At 49.1% G+C, this 19,918-nt stretch overlaps 2 protein-coding genes across 5 annotated transcripts in view; one reads left to right on the plus strand and one right to left on the minus strand.

Moving 5' to 3' along the window:
• Nucleotides 1–13,971, minus strand: part of SARNP (SAP domain containing ribonucleoprotein) — a 51,444-nt gene extending 37,473 nt beyond the window's left edge. For all 4 annotated transcript variants that reach the window (XM_075901947.2, XM_075901945.2, XM_075901946.2 and 1 more), the window contains exons 1-5: nucleotides 13,813–13,971; nucleotides 10,210–10,309; nucleotides 9,673–9,719; nucleotides 5,390–5,457; nucleotides 2,575–2,626 (exon numbers count right to left, since the gene is read on the minus strand). In XM_075901947.2, coding sequence (XP_075758062.1) covers nucleotides 2,575–2,626; nucleotides 5,390–5,457; nucleotides 9,673–9,719; nucleotides 10,210–10,309; nucleotides 13,813–13,848 — 303 coding nt within the window. In that variant the 5' untranslated portion in view covers nucleotides 13,849–13,971. The remainder of the gene's footprint in view (nucleotides 1–2,574; nucleotides 2,627–5,389; nucleotides 5,458–9,672; nucleotides 9,720–10,209; nucleotides 10,310–13,812) is intronic.
• Nucleotides 13,972–14,080: 109 nt separating this feature from the next.
• On the plus strand, nucleotides 14,081–17,919 carry ORMDL2 (ORMDL sphingolipid biosynthesis regulator 2). The gene is made up of 4 exons (XM_075901948.2): nucleotides 14,081–14,178; nucleotides 15,564–15,738; nucleotides 16,443–16,594; nucleotides 17,339–17,919. The coding sequence occupies exons 2-4, from the start codon at nucleotides 15,565–15,567 to the stop codon at nucleotides 17,472–17,474; spliced, it is 462 nt and encodes a 153-aa protein (XP_075758063.1). The 5' UTR covers nucleotides 14,081–14,178; nucleotide 15,564; the 3' UTR covers nucleotides 17,475–17,919.
• The last annotated feature ends 1,999 nt before the right edge of the window (nucleotides 17,920–19,918 follow it).

Here is a 19,918-nt window from a genome sequence, read left to right on the forward strand (position 1 = left end):
CCCAGGGTTGTGAGTTCGATCCTTGTGGAAGCCATTTAGGGATCTGGGATGGTACTTGGTCCTGCTGTGAAGGCAGGGTACTGGACCTGATGACCTTTCAAGGTCCCTTCCAGTTCTACGAGATAATAATAATGGAGATTGCCTATTATTATACCATACAAATCTGCTGCTTGGGCAGAAGACCGAAATGCCAAGCCAGCGAGACAGAACCTTGCACATCTCATCCGGGGAGAACCTCTTGCAAAAAAGCAAATAAGCAGCAGCCCCGGCACTGACTACAAAGGCGGCAGCAGGTTCAACAGGCCTCAGTTGATTTGCAAAAAAGGCAAACAAAAACATTGTTTTTAAAGAAGTGAAACGAAGGAGAAAGACGCAGGAAAAGAAGGGCTATTCATTGTTTCTTGAATCTTAGAACAAGTCTGGGAGGGTGACTGGCACAATTCACACAGCCTGGCTCAGCCTTTCAAGTGGAGTTTACCACTCAGTGAAAGTACGATACATGCTGAAATTCTCCAGCCTGACATCCCGCCCCCACAGACAAAGCTCTCCTGGACCTAGATGCACATTCTCCCTCGGAAAGTAGCGAAAGATGAAAGTGTTGAAAGCACAGGGTGCTTGTATGTTTATATACACTCACAAACACTTATAACGTTTAAGTATTTTTAAACAATTAAACAAAGATAAATTTGATCAGCCAATCAGTGCCTTATTATTACTCGTACAAGACCATGAAGTTAATTTGGTGCTTTACAGTTAAGAAGAACTGGGAATTTTAGTGCCAAGGACTAAAAAGTAGCTGAAGTAACTAGCATTGAGCATGGAAAAACTTATGTGACTGTATACCCATGAGAAGGGATGTGATAAGAGGTATACAAAATCATGGTCTAGCAAAGCCAGACCAAGCTCTGCAACTCACCTCCCACAGCACAAGAAGAAGAATATGTTTAGTGAAACAAAGGGAGCATGTTTAAAGCTGGTAACAGGAAATATTTGTTCATGCATTAGCCTGATAAACTCATTGCCAAAACTTAGCAAGGTTCAGAAAAGGACTAGCCATTTATACAAACAATAAGAGTATCCAGAGTTGTTACAGCAAACAATGAAACTACAGACAAGAGCTTTGGAAGGGCTATACACCCTCCTGCTTTTGGGCACATGCCAGCCTGGGTATTATGGGCTAGGAGAGGGGGAATTTATCTGCATATTTTTGCATCTACCACTGAAACAGCTAGTATTGGAAACTGTTGGGGGTAGAATATTGGAGTAGACGAAACACTGGTTTGATCCAGGCAATGCTTGTGTTCTTAACTACTTACTAAATCTTTGTTACACTAAGCTCCTTATGGTATTAAAACAGAATTTTAGAAAACGTGATTTACTTAGGCTCGTACTTTACATTTCTTTGCATTTCATTTGTTTGGACCAATGAGGCCCAGGAAGCTGAAATGAATTGCACTGGATCACCTATCAAGCCAGTGGCCGAATTGGGATTAGAACCCAGGAGTCCTGGAAACTTCAGAGGGATGCCACTCTACATAGATCTGCTCCAGATGGTACCTTGATTAAAAAGTTACATGAAACAAGTTTACATGATAAATACAGGTTTTCTTTGTGAACTGGTCTTGGCAGAGTTTGGAACGGAAAACAAGGATGTAGGTATGCTGTCAGCAAATGCATTTAATGAGCTGTTTAAGCAGCTAATGCCAAAGGCATCGCACAAAGCAAGCAAGACAGCCCTCCTTTCTGATTTGTTCCAGTTCCACCTCAGATCAGTTTCTTCGTATTTTCCCTCATTATTCCCCAAGTTGAAATCATAATCCTCCATTTGCGACATCACCCCCTGGTTGCTGTGGAGCTGTTTGTGTCACAAACAGAAGATTAGAACTTCAAGGTGATGGCTGAACAGCAGGGAGACACAAATTGAGTTTTCAGACCTGGTTATGGAGAATAAGAAGGGAAAAGAAACAAGACAGCAAAGTTCCCGACAGCATATTCTCTATCCTCTCCAGCTGGACATGTCTCAAGGAATCCAAGATATTCCACAGCCTAACAGAGCTGGCAACAGCCGTCCAGCGATAAGGCTCTGAATCCTAGAGACATCAGGAACAGAAATGCAGCTTATACACCCTTGTGGTAACGAAGGGAGGTTGGTCTTTGGGTCCTTCTCTAGCAACCTCCTCAGCCAACTCACGTTAGAGGACACTATGGATGGAATTCTTCCACTGACTGCAATACAATCACAACCTAGGGATGAATTTAGGTGCATGGAATATAATGGCAGACATGAGAAAGGAGGGAAATGGATGCAAACAGACAACTGACAAAAACAGGTCTTAATAATCTGGTGTCAAAATAAAATGCACCAAGAGTTCAAACATCTCTTTAAAACAATCTGCAGCCTAAAGCAACATAGAATCACAGTATAAAATCTTGAAAAGCTGAACAGGGAGTTTACAAAGGAAGTTCTGATAGGGAAGTTAAGGGAAGGTTCCCCAAATGTGAAAACATATACACAGGTTAAAACAGGTACTCCTGAAAGGAGGGAAGGGATAGGGAATAAGACAGGAACCGTACCTCCATCTGTGGTATTTCTGATGTTATTTTCACCACTTTCTTTTCCGCACTCCTAGAAGATGGGGGGAAAGGGAGAGATGGATCAGAGCCAGGAACCTATACTTACCATTCTAATTTCCAAACAAAGAATTCCCATTAGTTTAAGATAACATGTCCCAGTAGCAAAGATACCGGGTTACCTCCCTCCACCTCTGCTATTAGCAACACACCCCAAGCATCACTGGATTCATGATCTACAGAATGAAAGGACCCTCAGCCATCACCCCCAAGACACAAACACTCCTCCAGCCCTTTGCCAGGCAAACCTTTGTAATGTGGCACCTAGGCACCAAAGAGAACGTGAGGGATGGAAATACAATCCTTACCCAAGGTTAGGGGCAAGACAGAGAGGGAAGGACTTTCCTCGTGAAGCCACATGGGTCCTACCTATAGTGTGACTAGTGGGGTAGGCTTGGACCTGGCAGCCAGAATTCCTATATCCCATTCGGGGTTCTGCCAAGGAGCATGGCCTAGTAGCCAGAGAAGATCCAGGGGTTCAAGCACTCTTGAATTCTACTCCAGTTCTGTCACCGATGCAACCTCAAAAGGGTGGAAGGCTCTTTGCCTTGGAGCAAACTGTTGATGCTCCCCAAGTCACAGCAGGAAGGGGAAACTCTGAGCACTCTGAGAAACTTGCTTGAGAGGGGATACAGAAATGTGAAGTATAACCATTCTTGCACACACCCAAGAATAACCTCCTGCACACACCCAAGAAAACCTATCTCCCAGAGGCTCTCAACTGTAATGTTCAGCTCCCATCAGAAGCCCAAATCCTGGACCACGTGCCCCTTTACAGCGATTTGTTTACAAAGGATTGCTCTGTTCCAGTTCACAGCACAGCCACAGGTTACTTCCCCCAGATCAGCGCCAGCTTCTTCAGCTCAGGGGATAATTCAGATGCACGCTTCTTTAACAATGCACAGTTGGCTACAGTGAAGATCGGCACAGAGACTAAACACAAATATAATGGAGTGGGCGTACTCCCAAGTTTATGCTCTAAAAATAGGGGTGAGGTTTGAGGGAGAAAACAAAGGAGGAAAAGACAAAGTTCGGAAGTTCCCAGGTTCCTCCTCCCTCAAATAACTCCCATAAACCAGTGGATCATAACCAGCCTCATTAAGGTCTCCCATTTAGAGAAATGTGCTGCCTTTGTTCCAGATCCCTGGACAGTTTTCCCATTTTATGCTCTGAAAGGTAGTAATGGTTTAATTACACTTTCACAGGAAGCAATTCAGAACAGGAACCAGGACTTGTTACTCTCCAGCCACCTCCTGGCCTACTTGTTTGGGATGCAGATAAAGGACGCCCCCTGCTGTTCAAAATTAAATACTAAACTCAAATTAGCTTGAATCTGTTCTACCACGTTAGCAGCCACTATCAGATTCTCTCATGTCTTTCACAGTAACAATTTAACCACCAGTAAGACAGCAATAATGCAAGCAAATACTCAAAGACCAGGCCTCTGCACCACTTGTGTGCTATCCCAACAGCTTACGTGAGGCTTTGTTCTGACACACAGCACAGGAGTGAATGTCAAGAAGGCAATATTAACAAGCTCTTGTTAACTATTTGCACAGGGTAACAAAACACATGCTGGGGACACCCTCCTGTAGTGAGGGGTGAGAGTTAGGGAGAGGACTGGGAGGAAAGAACTCCTGATTTCCAATTGCAGCAGAGACAATAACTCCCTTTGTGGCCTTGGAAAAGTCACTTTACCTCTCTACACCCTGGTTTTACCATCCAACAAAAATAAGGAGAAATACTTCCCTGCCTGACAAGGAGCACCACATAAAAGATCAGTGTTGCAGGGATTTACTAGCAGGAACGCACCGGGGTTTAACCTCCAGCATTCAGTTTCTCTGAAAGAAGGTCTCTTCACACAGACATGATGCATCCTCTCGGATCCAAACAAGAACAAAAATTGGACATTTGTTTCATATTTCCATTTTGCCAAAAAACGCTCTGATAAGCGCCCTTCCTCCCTCCCCCTGCAAACACCTGTCCATAGATTACTAAGGAAACTCAACTCAGTGCCATTAAGCAAATGCTTAGGAACCACCATGAAAGGAAAAAACCTGGAAAGAGACCTTCTGCGCTGTGACCTGTTGACAAGATGCAAATGCAAGGAAACTAATTTACTAGTTTACCGATTCCCTTCCATCCAACACTGGATCACTGGAACAAGCCAGGAAAGATACAACATAGATATCCTCACAAGAGAAGGAAGAGGACAACTAGGCCAAGTGACTGCAAGTCAGATGAATATTTTACATTTCTATAGCATCTTTCATCCCTAAATCCTTCACACACTATATACAGCTTTCCTGAAATGCAGCCACCTCAGAGGTGGACAGCAGCAGCCAGTTCAACAGCAAGGTGAGGAAAGGACACCAGGCCAGAATTCTGCTCTCACAGAAGGTGTCAGGTATGTTAGGTGCTCACACAGGGCAGAGGGGGGCCCTGGTTTTCAAAATCTCCTCCAGAAGATCCACACTGACTAAACTGTTAGGGAAGAATGAAGGGCAGAGCCTAACCTTCTGGGATGTGAACCTGTGATTCCTGGATTCCAGGGCATTGCACACCTGATGTTCATTCTACCAGGTCACCTGAACACACACATCTCTGATACATATCTTTGTAGATTTCAGCTCCTTTGAAGTAGGTACTATGGAACTAGTGAATGTTCATACAGTGCTACCGTCTCCATACCCAGACATATGCCCCTCAGTTACAGCCCCAGAAACAAGCTTTGACCTAAATAGGAATTGATAGTTACACATCAGCTGATTTTTCAGGTGGCTCTTCTTCTTTAGGGGGAGGCTCTATCGGCTTCTGTTCTTCTTCCTGCAATTCAATCAGTTGATAAAGTGGGTCAGGTTAATACACCAGCCATCTGAATAGGAGGCGGCACAACCAACATTTCTAGATTTTGATTACTTACAAACATCTACCCAGGGCATTAAGTGCTTGGAAACAGCTTTTCCATGTTATATACAGAATTAAAATGGAGACAGTGCCCTAGGCAGCGTGCTCTTCTCCCCCTAAATCTCTGCACATCAGATCTGACCTTTTCCCCCACACCCAGCCCCTGGGAAAGAGACAGGCTTTGCAATGTCTTCTGAAGGTCAACTTTCTCAGGCTCTGGCAAACCAAGTAGAAAATGAACCCAACTGAGAGCCCCGTGTCTCCAGAGCTCTCTCTTTTACACCACAGGGCTGTCAACTGCAACATCTCATCAGCTGCCCTGGCAACACTTGAGGAAAGTCTCTGAAGGTTAAGAGGCCCAAGAGAGACCCTATCTACTCATTCTAAATGCACTTTCTTCCTGATCATTTAACAAACCCTCAGCCTTAAACCAGAAGCTAAAATTTCTGGGCTGCCATCCCACATGGACATTCTCCTCAGAAGGCAGCACAGAAATCCGGGGAGCCTGGCCAAAGAGCACCTCACTGGGGGATCACTGCTGTCTACTGCAAGAGCTTTGTTAGTATTTATTAGAAGGGACTGTAGCCTAGACATTAGACTCTAGGACAGTGGTCCCCAATGCGGTGCCCGCGGGCGCCATGGCACCCACCGGGGCATGTGTGTGCACCCGCCAACAACCTGGGCCGGCCCCGCCCACGGCACCCGAGTGCCGGCCCCAGACGCGCGGCTCGGGCGGCAGCGCAGGCCCCGGGCCCACAGCACAAGGCGCTCAGGCGGCCCCAGCCCCGGCCCTATGGCACATGCCGGCGCCGGGTGCAAGGGCATCCCAGTCCTCTGGTGTGCTCCCGGACGCGCAGCTCCACCTCCCAGGCGCCTGGGAGCCTCTAAAGGTTGGGGACCACTGCTCTAGGACCAGACCACTGACATTTAACAGGCAGTGCAAAGCCTGCATCTCTGACTTTGGAACAGCCTTCCTTGATTCTCGAGACAAATCGCTTTACCTCTAACCTTTCCCCATGTGTAAAAACAGAGATAATACTACAGACAACACTATTGCATGAAGGGTGCTGTGAAAACAGATACAGTGAAACAGCTGAAAGCTTCTATATAAAGACAATACTTAGCTCTTCCTGTAATCACTATAGCGATCTGGAGTTACCATACGGTGTTATTTAAATGCCTAGATTTATTTAAATGCCTAGTTGGGATTGGTCCTGCCTAGGGCAGGTGGCTGGACTTGATGACCTTCTGAGGACTCTTCCAGCTCTATGGTTCTATGATTCTACTCTGGGTATTTATTTTGCAAATTAGTAAGGCAGTTGTGAAATACTTAGCCTAACAATGAATGATATAAGGGGATAAGATATACCCTGGATTCTGCATACAGTAATATTCTGGGGCATGATTCTGCAACCCTGGAGACCGTTCACATGAATAAAGTTCCATACGTGCTTGCAGGATTAAGTGGGCTTCCCCCCCCACACACACCTGAACTCATAGTATTAATATAAAAAAATTCTTTACTGAACTTTGTATTTTAAAGTGCCTAACAACTAAATCACAATGTATTTAAAAATACAGACATGGGGTCAAATCGAGAGATGATGCATGCAGATTTGACTCCAGCAAAGATGTGCCTGCACATGTCAGGTCCGAATTTAACAACATTGCCAACAGATTTTTTTGGCTCTACTTTTCCTCTGGGTTTGTGGGCAAGCTCAAGGATATTATTAATGCTGAGTCTTGTTAAGAACTCTTAGGTTTTGTAAGTGCCAGGATAAATAGTCTATTTTAGAGATAGCGATTTACAGTTTATATTTGTTTTGACAAAGCTAATACTTTTTTCTGAGGATACAGGAAACATGCTTGGGATGAGAACATTCTCCAGGGTACTATAGCCTACCCTCTCTCACCGAGGTAGCTGGCAAAGAACACAAGAACTACACAATATGCACAATCCAAACCCAGCACTATGCTTCTTCACCTAAATAGTTTTATAATTTACTTAAATAAACCCACAAAGATCCACATTCACACACAAGGATCTATTTACTTAGTACAGGCAGTCCCCGGGTTACGTACAAGATAGGGACTGTAGGTTTGTTCTTAAGTTGAATCTGTATGTAAGTCGGAACTGGCATCCAGATTCAGCCGCTGCTGAATCTGATCAGTTTCAACAGCGGCTGAATCTGGACACCAGTTCCGACTTACATACAGATTCAACTTAAGAACCCCAGGCGTCCCCAAGTCAGCTGCTGCTGAAACTGATCAGCAGCTGATTCCAGGAAGCCCGGGGCAGAGCAACTCTGCCTCGGGCTTCCTGTAGTCAGCCGCTGGTCAGTTTCAGCAGCGGCTGACTTGGGGATGCCTGGGGCAGAGCAGCTCGGGTGCTGCTGGGTTGGTCCAGTAGCGTGGCCGCTCCTCGGCGCTACTGGACCAACCCAGCAGCACCCCAGCTGCTCTGCCCCAGGCGTCCTGATTCAGCCGCTGCTGAAACTGATCAGCAGCAGCTGAATCAGGAAGCCTGGGGCAGAGCAGCTGGGGTGCTGCCGGGTTGGTCCAGTAGCGCCAAGCAGCAGTGCTGCGGGACCAACCGGCAGCGCCCCACCTGCTCTACCACAGGCCCCGGGCTTTGCTCCACGTCTCCCTGGTCTGCTGCGGGGGGGGGCACTAGCTGCGTCCCCCCCCAGCAGACCAGGGAGACGCGGAGCAAAGCGGCGGAGGACCCGGGCCAGACCGCGGCGCTTCCAGCTGATCCAGCTCAGCTGATCCAGCTGGAAGCGCTGTGGGTCCGGACCGGGTCCTCTGCCACTTTTCTCCCCGTCTCCCTGGTCTGCTGGCTCCCCCAGCAGACCAGGGAGATGGGGAGCAGCTTTTCTCGCCCCGGAGGAGGCAGGCGGCGGGACCAGGCGTCCCACCGCTCCAGTCCTCCGGGGTGAGAAAATCCCTGTTCGTAACTGCGGATCCGACATAAGTAGGATCCGCGTAACTCGGGGACTGCCTGTAGTAAGGAACATGATTTTTGGGAACAGATAGAAATACCAGAGACTAGTTTTCCTAACATTAACTAGTATTTCTGGGGTTGAGCTCTTTACTTTACCTTGGAGTGCAAGTTCTTAGTTCTGAATCTTATTTTGTAAGGCAACCTGGCTATGAATGCCTGTGCCCACTCACTTTCACAACACTATGTGAAGCACCTGGGCTTTTCCGCTTTTTCTTAAGCACAATATTTTCCAAGTGGTAAGATCTGTTCTTCAGTGACTGACACGGGCTTAAAGCAAACTCAATTTACAACACACTTAGGGCTTGCATTAAAAGAATGTAATGTCCACCACACACCAAGGTTATGTAATCCCCAAGAAACCCATCAGTAACAATGTCAAATACACTACCGTTCATGCACTGTGTAGCTCCCCACAACTGTGACAGTGACTGACAGGATATAGCAGGAATACCCAAACCTTCTCCCCTCCCAAAGGAGCATACAATAATCTTTAGATGCCTGAAGGACATAAGATGTACACAACCTACCCTGGGAGGCAGCATCTACTGGGGCAAGGGGCTTCTTCCCTGACGCCTCCCCCTACCCCGGGCTAAAGCCCTCAGTGTTTCTTATAAGCTGTGCACTTGTGCAGTCACTCAAGGAGAGATTCAAATACCACCCAGCTGATTAGCAGAGTGTCCGTGGCTACATTTTTTTTTGTTTCTACTGGTGGTGCAGAGCCCCACATACCTCAGTGCACATAAATTTTATTCTGTATATGGATGGAAAAAAATCCACACATGGATGAAAAAAATAGAGGGAACACTGTTCTAGACCCCCTCACTGCAGGACAGAAGCCCCCTAGCCCCACCACAGGGCAAAACTGAGCAGGCCCCTATCTCCCCCTGCTCGGTCTTAAAGGTAGAGAATGGAAGAAAGGGTATGTGGAACCCCCCCTCCCCAGAAGGTACACTTTAATTTTAAGAGAGCCACATGCAGCTCATGTGCCACAGCTTAGCCATGCTTGTGGCTATAAAGGCACTAATCTGTTCATTGCCAGCAGGCTGGAAACTACATCAGGCAAACTGGTACACAGCAACATCTTACATAGACTCACAATATGATAATCTGGTAACAGAAATAGCACTTACCTCTGTTTCTTCTCCCAAAACATCTTCTTCATTTGCTTCTTCTTCAGCTAAAAGAATGTTTAAAAAAATCCACACAGATCAATTGCTACTGCAAATCACCTGTCCAGCCTGAGATATTAACTCCTAAAAAGCTCATGTTCTTCACACTAGTAAGAAAGTTCATGTTGTAATGATTCTAATCAGGCTCTTACAGCAGGCCCACAGCTTGAATTACTCAATATTACAATCACTCTTGATACACTCTTGGAGTAGGATTGGAGCTCCAGATAAGGAACAACTGCTGACTTGGGCCTATCACCAAGAAAATTCTAAGGACTGTCTTATCAGGGAGACTGTCAGGGGCTGCAGTCACAGGACTGCTCTTAATGCAAGCCCAAGTTCACAACAGCTAGGATCCTATAAAAAGGAGCCAGATAGGGAGAGTTCAAAATTCCTGTAAAAAAGAAAGAGGCCAAAAAACAAAGTTGGACCCTGAATCAACCTTGCTAGTGGGACCTTCAAACTAAAAAGCTTGTTCCAGAGTAATAGATTACCCACCGTGTTCATCAAGGTAGGCCTGGAGTCTGTTTATGAGATCCTGTTTGTTTCCTTTCACCTCTAGGCCACGGGCAAGACACTCTTGTTTCAGTTCAGCAAGCTGCATACCAAAAGAGACTTCCCATTAGCATACTTAATTCAAAGAACAGGAGGAATACCACCAAAGCAAAAGGATAAAAAGAAGTGAACACTGATCAGATAAGATAAACCATGGGGGTTGGCACTGACAAAAGAAAAGACAGTAAGTCTAATGGTTAGAGCTGGAGGGACCAGGAGTAAAGGACTGGGTTCTTTCCAGCCTCTCCATTGGCTCCCTTTGTTTAGCCTTAATATTTATTTTACCCCGGACATCTGGGATTCCACAGAAAATGTACCACAGGTTGAACCTCTCTAATCCAGAACTCCCTCATCCAGAAACATCTATCATCTGGAATGATTTTAGTTAAACAGATGTTCACTTTTCATGGGTGCGGTCAAGTTTCCCATGGTCCCATAAAGTTGGTTTACAGCCACCAGTCCTAGTGCTCCATGTCCTGTGCTGTTTTTTAGCTCTGATTTACCTCTAAATGTGCTCTAACAGTCCCGTAAGCAGTGGATGCATTGGCAATGTTGCTAGACAATACTGACCTAGCATCATAGAAACCTAGGGCTGGAAGAGACCTCAGGAGGTCATCGAGTCCAACCCCCTGCCCAAAGTTCCCACGGTACAGAAAATTCTCTTGTTTGGAACCAGTCAGGTCCCAAGGGTTCAACCTGTAGAAGGGAACAGTGCTACAGTAGAAGGGAGTCAGATAATCTACTAGAATTTCTCCATTACAATTTCTGTAATTCTCTCTGTGCCTCCATTTCTCCCATTTGTAAATTGCCTTAATCCCTCTGAGATAGGATTGCAAAGCACCTGTCTTGAACATACAGAGCTTGAGAAGAACAAAAGATATATTAATAGAGGGTCTGAATCTAGTCTGTGCTCCCCTTGAAAAGCGATTTACATCCTGCAGATTCTGAGCTGCTCTGGGGACTGGAACAAAAATTAAACTGCAGACATGTTAAGCAAAAGTAGCAGAAAAATGTAAATTGTTACTAGGGATTGTTACAGCTCTCCCTAGCACCAGCTCCTACTCTCCCTCCCCCTTGCTGCCACCTCTGATACAGAGGCAGCAAGGGTGGGGAGACAAACTACTCAACTAGTTTCTCCCCCAACCTTTGCTGCCTCTGTATCAGAGGTGGCAGCAAGGGGGATGGGGAGCAGGAGCCAGTTCTCCCCAGGACCATCTCCACGTGAGGCAGAGGCACAGCGGGGGACCTGGCATGAGCAGGGACAGATGAATCCCAGCTTGCACCCAGTCCCAGACCACTGTGGCTCTGCTTTTTAAATGCAGTAAGAGCCTGGCAGTCCCTCGCTCAGTCCCAACTTGCGCTGCCCCTGGAGCTAACCCCCTTATCAAGTAATTGAGTAGTCGATGGAAATTCCATCAGCTACTTGATAAGCTTACTAACTGCAATTTAACACCCCTAGTTGTTACTATAGAACTGTGATGTCCAAAAAGCTAGTGACTATTTGGCCACTTGAGTGTGGCTAGTTTACTATAGCAGTGTTTCCCAAATGGTGTTCCACGAAGTGAAAATAAGGGTTCCGCGAGAAAATTCCATTACAATAACATTTTGTGATTTTAAAAAAATATTTAAGCATTTATGAATTTTATTGAAAACAATTTTCATTTGTGTTTGCCAAGGTAAGTGTCCCTGTGTAATGCCAGCGTAGCCAGAGAGTGGAGACGACAATATCACTACTCAGCGCTGCGCACACAGTCAGTACTACAATCGCCTATTAAATACCACTGTAAACCACTGTAAATATAATTCAGATTCGTTTTTTAGCTTTATTTTTTGTACACATTAAATGTGATTTTTGTTTTTAAATATGTGCAATTAAACAAAATGTTGATCTCATGACCTTGTTTAGCATTTGTTTATTATTACCCTTACTTATTTGAGGCCTACTTTTTCAGCTCCACATATAAGACTATTATTGGGATTCTGCAAAATTATTTCGAGTTTATAAGGGTTCCATGGCCAAATCAAATTGGGAAACACTGCTCTATAGCATTAGCCAGTATAGGAGCTACTGCTTCAGAACTGGTTGGACACCATGGCTACAGAACAACCTCACTAAATCACACTTCTTAAGTATAATTACACCTCCTTACTCACCCCAAAATACCCAAGTTATGAAGAACTTCCAATTGCTACTTGCTACCATTAGCGTTATGGTAACAGTCAACTGAAAACTCTGAAGGAGCATAGAGGAGATAATGCCTAGTGCCAAGAATCTGGGAGTAATGACTGCTGGGTTTTGGAAGGAATGGGTTCCAGTTGTTAGCGCAGGAAACTAGGAGCCAAGACTTCTTGAAGATAGATTCAGATGAAGATAGATTAATCTGTGCCAATGATTTACTGATGCCTTGGACAAGTCAGGATGTAGAATAGTGATAGAAGTGTAGCCGTGTTAGTCTGTTGTAGCTGAAACAAAATACAGGACTATGTAGCACTTTAAAGACTAACAAGATGGTTTATTAGATGATGAGCTTTCGTGGGCCAGACCTACTTCCACTATTTGATCTGAGGAAGTGGGTCTGGCCCACGAAAGCTCATCATCTAATAAACCATCTTGTTAGTCTTTAAAGTGCTACACAGTCCTGTATTTTGGACAAGTCAGTTCCTCTGTTTATGATCTGTTCCCCTCCCCCGCCCAAAAAAAAAGGAAGAAATAAAAATACCTGCGTCCCTGTCCGACTGTTTGCCAGAAATTAAGATAAAGGTCCCTCTGTCTGACACAGCAGTCATGTTACTGAAACCTTAGATGTTAGAGACAAAAGAGACAGACTATCCAGTCCATCTGCCTGGGCCCTAGTGAACTCTTTTCAGTATTGTCCCGAGGCTCATTTAAAAACTAAATACTGGCTGCCACTGCAATCCTTGCCAGACTATTTTACACGCCACAACCTTGCTCTGCAAGTTTCTTCCCCTGAAGCTTTGACAGGCCTATTCCGTGCACCACACAGGCGTGGCGATGCTTCTTCCTGAGGTAGAGATTGGGAAGGATGCGGAGAAAACCCAGAGGTGGATAGACACAGACCTGGCGTGCAAGGAGGCGTAAGTGAAGGGTCGTGGAGCAGTGGCGCTGCCAGGCGAGCGTGCAACAGCCAGCACCCCCTCGTGGGGGGGGGGGGGCTCACCACGACACGCGCGCAGAGTGGAAATCCCATGCGCCGGGGGGGGGGCGCAGTTCCCCGGGGGGGGCCGCAGTTCCCCGGGGGGGGGGGTGTCCTTGGAGGAAGCCGCATTGGAAGCGGGTGCCAGGCCCAGCAGGGTGCGAGCGTCTCGTGACCCCCCCCCCCCGCCCCCCCCCCCCGGGACACGCGCCCGCCCGCAGGGGCTCGCAGCGCTCGGGGCCGGACGAGCCCGTAGCGGGCCTCAGGCCTCGGCCCACCCCGAGGGAGGGGGGAGCCGCCCGGCCCCGCAGGCGCCCAGAGGCGGGGGGAGCCCCGGGGCCAGGCCCCACCCGCCATGGGGACGGGGAGCCCGCGCGCCTCCCTCCGCTACCTTCAGCTTGTGCAGCTCCACGGTCTCCGCCGCCATCTTGCCGCCTCCCCTCAGCTCGCGGCGACCTGGCCCCGCCCACCCCGGACGGGCCGCCGCCCAATGGCAGCCGCTCTTCTTGACCAGGCGCCCCAAGCGCGACCCGCTCAAGAGCGCGCCTTGCCACTAGCCCAGCCACCCCCCCCTCCCCAGCCCGGTGGCTTCCTATTGGTTGCCTTGGAAGGAAGGGCGGGGCAGAGAGGAGCGACAACCACGCAGGCCAATGAGCGCGTAGAAGGGAAAGGTGGGCAGCCAATAGAGGGCGGCTGTGGGGGTGGGCACTGGCACTTCCTGGAGACGAGCTAGGGAAGGTTCAGCCACTGCCGACAGGTGAGTGAGGGATGGGAGCCCCCTAAGGGCGGGGGAACGGATGGGGGGGCACCTATGTGGGGGAGGGGGACAGCATGTGGGGGGCGGGGCGGCCTGGGTGGGAAATCAGGGGCACGTGTAGGGGGACAAATAATCTGTGGGGTGAGGAGGAGGGGCACGTGTAGGCTGGGGCAGCCTGTGGGGGATGGGGAGGAGGAAAGGGGGCAGCCTGTGGGGGATGGGGAGGAGGAAAGGGGGCAGCCTGTGGGGGGTGGGGGATGGGGAGGAGGAAAGGGGGCAGCCTGTGGGGGATGGGGAGGAGGAAAGGGGGCAGCCTGTGGGGGATGGGGAGGAGGAAAGGGGGCAGCCTGTGGGGGATGGGGAGGAGGAAAGGGGGCAGCCTGTGGGGGATGGGGAGGAGGAAAGGGGGCAGCCTGTGGGGGATGGGGGATGGGGAGGAGGAAAGGGGGCAGCCTGTGGGGGATGGGGGATGGGGAGGAGGAAAGGGGGCAGCCTGTGGGGGATGGGGGATGGGGAGGAGAAGAAGGAGGGACTGTTCCCAGCCTTGCCATTGGCCTGCTTGGCATCCTTGAGCAAGTCATTTCCCCGCTCAGTGCCTCAGTTTCCCCTTTGGTAGAATGGAAGGCCTGATAGTGCCCTCCTTTGTGAAGAGCTTCCGGAGCCACTGATGAGACGTACTCTTGAGAGAGCTAGGTGGTACTGCTCTCCTAGGAGGAGTGATGAGGTGGGATAAGCCTGGCCGTGGTGTCCAACATGCTAGCCACTATCCACGTGTGGCTATTTGGCTGGTTGTGTGTGGCTAGTTGGCTATAGAACTAGTTGGATACCACAGTTACAAGGGCTGGGAAGAGGAGCCGTGGAGGAAGAGAAGGGGCAGTGGGTATGGGGAGGCTGCACAGCCATAACAAGGGGGAGAAATGAAGACCTGAATTACAGAGTAAAGCAGCTCTTAGGGTCTTGCAATTTCAGCTTTGCTTAAGAGACTTACAAAGTCACTAATGAGCTGTTTAATGGATTAGAGTGAGGGGTAAAGGGAAAGGAGGAAGCTGGGAGTCAGGATGCCAGGGTTCTGTTCCCCAGCTTTAGGCAGGAAGTAGGGGCTATATGAGGAGGCTACACCTGGGCCCCACTTCTAACTGTTGCTGCCTCAGTTTGTGGCCACCTGAGGGCTGTGATGATTCATGCATTAATATTTATAAAGAATTTGGGGGCACTGGCCTGGAAGATGTTACAGAAAGATAAGTATTAGGAACCTGGAATGCGCATATGCAAAAAGTCAGGATCCTAAGGAAGGACAACATCAGGCACGTCTTGGAATCAGAAAACATCATAGTCTTTGAGTAATGTTGACTGCACTTCCCCACCACTGTCTCTCTTTCTTCCAGAATGAATGTTGGGGTGGCCCACAGTGAGGTGAATCCCAACACCCGGGTGATGAACAGCCGTGGCATCTGGCTGGCCTACATGATCTCGGTGGGAGTTCTCCATGTGATTCTCCTCAGCATCCCATTCTTCAGCATTCCAGTGGTCTGGACCCTTACTAATGTTATACACAACCTGGTTAGTGAAAGCTCAGCTTCCCAGCGTGTCTTCCTGCACTGCTAGAAAGTAGGGATGTTAACATGTAGATGACTACAAGATGAACCGACAAGCTTGGGCTTATTGGTTAATCCTGTTGACTACGTGCATTGCCCTCCACCCCCTTGCTACCTCTGTATCAGAGGCAGCAAGTGGGGGGAGGTGAGAGCCGGTCTCCATGGGAAGCTGGTTTTTAAACCATCTCCCCACAAGCACCGGATCCACCTGCTCCACCACCCCCACACTTCTGCCTCTGATAGCGTGGAGGGGAAGCAGGCAGGAGCCAGCTTTTAAGTTGGCTTTGTGTGTGTGCCAGCTTTGCGAATCCATCTGCCTCTGCACCTTGCTGATTCCTTCAGAGGCAATGGGGGGGACAGGACAGGCAGGAGCCAGTGCTATGGGGAACCCACTTAAAAGCTGGCTCCCCCAAGCACTGGCTCCACAGGCCCCCTGCCCCTCTTTGCCCCCACTGCTGCCTCTACAAAAGGAGAACTTGTCTCCCCAGCCAGACCTTTTCTAAAACTGAACATGCTGTTTGACTCTAGTCTTCTGTAACAATGAGTTCCATAGATCTGCTGCCCTCTAGCTTTGGGTCCTGTCCGCTCTTGCCCCACTTGTGTGCTAATGGTACAACAGCAGAAGGACTGCCACTCTCCTTACACCTTCCCTTCCTGTGGAAATTGCAGGTTATGTACTGGTTTCTTCACACTGTGAAAGGAACCCCATTTGAGACACCGGACCAGGGCAAGGATCGCCTCCTCACACACTGGGAACAGATAGACTATGGGACGCAGTGCACCTCCTCCCGCAAATTCCTCAGCATCTCGCCGGTAGTCCTGTAAGTGTTTGTTCCTGCTGTGGCAGATCATCTGTAAAGCTCCGGGTGGCATTTCATTTTTGGGACCTGCCTATGGTAGGAGTGCTCCAAACCAGAGTGACAGCACCTGGGCATTCAGTGGGGTTACCTATATTTCCCCTCCTCTCCAGTATCCCTGTGTAGGCCAAGAAGACTCTACCTCACGAGGCAGGGCCCCAGCTTTAGCTGAGCAGGTATGACTGGCCCAGAGGAGAGGATGGAACCACTGTAGTCTGCATGAAGCCAAACTGAATCACTAGCCTATGCTGGGCTCTCTCCTATACAGGGAAAGCCACCTCGGCTATAGAGTACGTTGGTTGTTGGTGGAACTGGCCAGAGCCCCGTGGCTGCCCTCTGACTATTGCATCTAGAGGGTACAAGCTCTCTGGCCTGAAACAAACCAGTGGGTATCATAACAGTCCTTGGCTAGTTTGTGCACAGAGCACCCTGGCTGCTAGCAGCTGGCCCCTTGGCTGGCACCACTGAAGCACCCAGGGCAGCATGGGCTCTAGTGACTGGACTCTGGCCATGCAGGGGAAATGGTTCTGTGGCATGGGTAAGGTGCTTTGGCTGGGGAATCTTACATCACACCCCTCCCCCCCACCACTATAGGGAGGGTTTCAGTCTTCAGCTGCCAATCCAGCCTCAGAAATTGCTTTTGTGTGCTGTCACCCCAGGCAGGACTGGATGGCTGCAGAACTAACCCTGCCTCCGTCTCTCTTCCAGTTACCTCCTCACCAGCTTTTATACCAAATACGACCCTGCACATTTTCTAATCAACACGACCTCCCTCCTCAGCGTCCTCCTCCCCAAGCTGCCCCAGTTCCACGGCGTGCGTGTCTTTGGCATCAACAAATACTAAGGCTCAGCGAGCCAGCACTGCCCAGCCAGCTGCAAGGGAAGAGCGGGCCTGTTCCAATAGCCGTCTGCTCTGGCTACCAATGTCTGAGGGCAAAGGATTATCGAGCCCAGCATGAAGGTGCTGTCCTGAGCGTGAACTAGAGCAGGGGATCCAACCGAGGGACCAGGTGCTGTTTGAGCCACTTGTGGGGATTATTTTGCAAGGGGGTTAAAGTTACTCTCCCTAATAATCATCGGTACTTGGGCTTTATCTTTTGTTGGGGTGGGGAGAGGCAACTGAACTGTGAGGAGGGAGCAGGTCTAAACGTCATGTGAGTTAACTTGTCAGCTGTCTTAATGCTCCTAACTACAATGTGCTCAGCTGTGGGGAAACAGCCAGTCTCTGCATCCTCCCCATCCTTGTATTTTATGTATGTCTACATAATAAAGATGGTTTGGAGACACTAGTGGTGGCTTTGCAATGGAGCCCTAGGCTTAAAGGAATCCACGAGGGTGCTGGTAAAGAACAGAAGATAGGCACTGGTGGGAAAGGATATGAAGTGGATCCCACTCTGCTGCTTGTGCCTCTCCCCCCATTGCGGAAGAGACAAACTTCTCCAAATCATATTTTAATTTAACAAAAGTGTTAAGAAAGAGATACACAATCATCTTAAAAACCTCCGTGCTCTGAGGATAAAGGAGATGAATGGTGAAGACACCCACCATCAAACACTCGCATGACAATACAGGTCAGGAAGAATGATTGATTGTCCTTTTTTCCCTTGCAAAACATTTAAGCACTGTAAGGCAGGTCTTTCCCACAGCCTATGTGCTTCCAGCCAGGCTGCTTCCCAAACCTCCCCTAGCCCAGAGAGGCTGCAGATGCATATCGAAGGGAGCTCAGGGCAGGGAGGGAACATGCCTACACCTTGATTTCTGGCTCCTCAGTCCTGAAGGGAGTTAGGCAGCCCTGATGGCAGAGCAGCAGTAGCCACACAAACTCAGGGGAGCAAAGAACAGAGCAAGGTGAGGCCGTGGCTCATGGACCTACAGGCAGGTCTCCTTGTGCATAGCTGCTCTGCTGCGTCCTGTGTATGCTGAGCTCAAAGCAGCAGCTGCAGCAGGGAACCTAGGCTTTCAAGGTACAGGTTGGATCTCTGTGGTCCAGCACCCTCGAGATCTGACTGGTCCCGAACAAGGGAATTTGCCACACTAGGGGAGGGCCCCTACCAACTCTGCTTCCACCCCAACAAGCCCCCCTCTGCCTTCAGCTAACTGTGCTGTTGCCCCTGGCTGGACCCCTCTGCTCTGGGACACTCCATGCCACCAGAGCCCCCCTGCTGCAGGGCTTCCGGCCCACCTCTGGCTTCCCTGCTCCTGGGCTCTCTGGTTCAAGAACATCTGTGGTCCTGCCAGCACAGAGTCCCAGTTTAGGGGGGTACAGCTTGTAAGGGGAAGGAGTTGCCAGTGGATGAGGAGCAAGCTCAGGAGACTGGCAGCCCAGCAGTAGACAAACTCCCCCTTAAATGTGAAGAGTCAGCATGGACCAGCTCAAATATTCAGCCATAAGCAGCAAGGTGGCTGCTGCCCTAGCAGCCCTGAGCATCTAGGCTGGGACAGTGCAATGCTGCAGTTGCCTCATTTTGTGCCCCATACAATTTCAGCTAGCACATTACTGGGTGAAGGGATTCCCTGCTGGAATCTTTCCAAGGTCCCTTACTACACATATTGGGATCAGCCAAAGTGTCCCTTGTAGCGGAGAACTACAGTGCAGATCCCAGCAGCCCTGGGACTCCTTGGGCGAGAGCTCAAGGTGGATATCCATTGGGAAGAGCATCCAGCTGAGCAGAGATTACAGAGACTGAGATGGCTCAGCATGGAAAAGAGATGGCTGGAGGGTGGAGGAAGGGGTATGACAGAGGTCTATAAAGTCATGAAGAAAGTGACACTTACTCCCTCACATAACCCACTCAGGCCTCACCCGATGCAATTAAGAGGCAGCCTGTTTAAAACAAACTGGATCTTAATGGATCACAGTTAACCTGTGGAACTCATTGCTGGGGAGTATGTGAAGGCCAAAAAGTATAACTGGATTAAAAAAAACCCTAGATAATTTCAGGGAGGACAGGACCATCAATGGCTATTAGCCAAGATGGTTGGGGACACAACCCCCTGCTCTGGGTATCCTTAAACCTCTGACTGCAAGAAGCTGGAACTAGGCCAGAGGCTGGATCTCTCAGTGATTGCCCTGCTGTTTGTTCACTCCCTCTGAAGCATCTAGCACCAGCCCCCATCCAAAGGAAGAGCCATTGGTCTGACCCACTAGGGCCATTCTTAGGATTAGCTCCCTGCCTGCTAACTGATCAGTTGGGTGCACCGCAGGATTACACAGCTTTACATCATCCATTGGGCCTCAGTGACTGAGTGGCCACAAGTTAAAATACTGCTTCCTCCTCCCACCAGCTT

The sequence above is a fragment of the Pelodiscus sinensis genome, chromosome 31 (genome assembly GCF_052426305.1).
Source record: "Pelodiscus sinensis isolate ZL-2025 chromosome 31, ASM5242630v1, whole genome shotgun sequence".
Lineage (NCBI taxonomy): Eukaryota > Metazoa > Chordata > Testudines > Trionychidae > Pelodiscus > Pelodiscus sinensis.

What these genes read in the sequence shown, in the direction of transcription:
- ORMDL2 (XM_075901948.2), top strand. Translation starts at nt 15,565, where the DNA reads ATGAATGTTGGGGTGGCCCACAGTGAGGTGAATCCCAACACCCGGGTG. An exon ending in CTAATGTTATACACAACCTG is followed by an intron (nt 15,739 to 16,442) that starts GTTAGTGAAAGC and finishes TGGAAATTGCAG; the next exon opens with GTTATGTACTGGTTTCTTCA. An exon ending in AGCATCTCGCCGGTAGTCCT is followed by an intron (nt 16,595 to 17,338) that starts GTAAGTGTTTGT and finishes TCTCTCTTCCAG; the next exon opens with TTACCTCCTCACCAGCTTTT.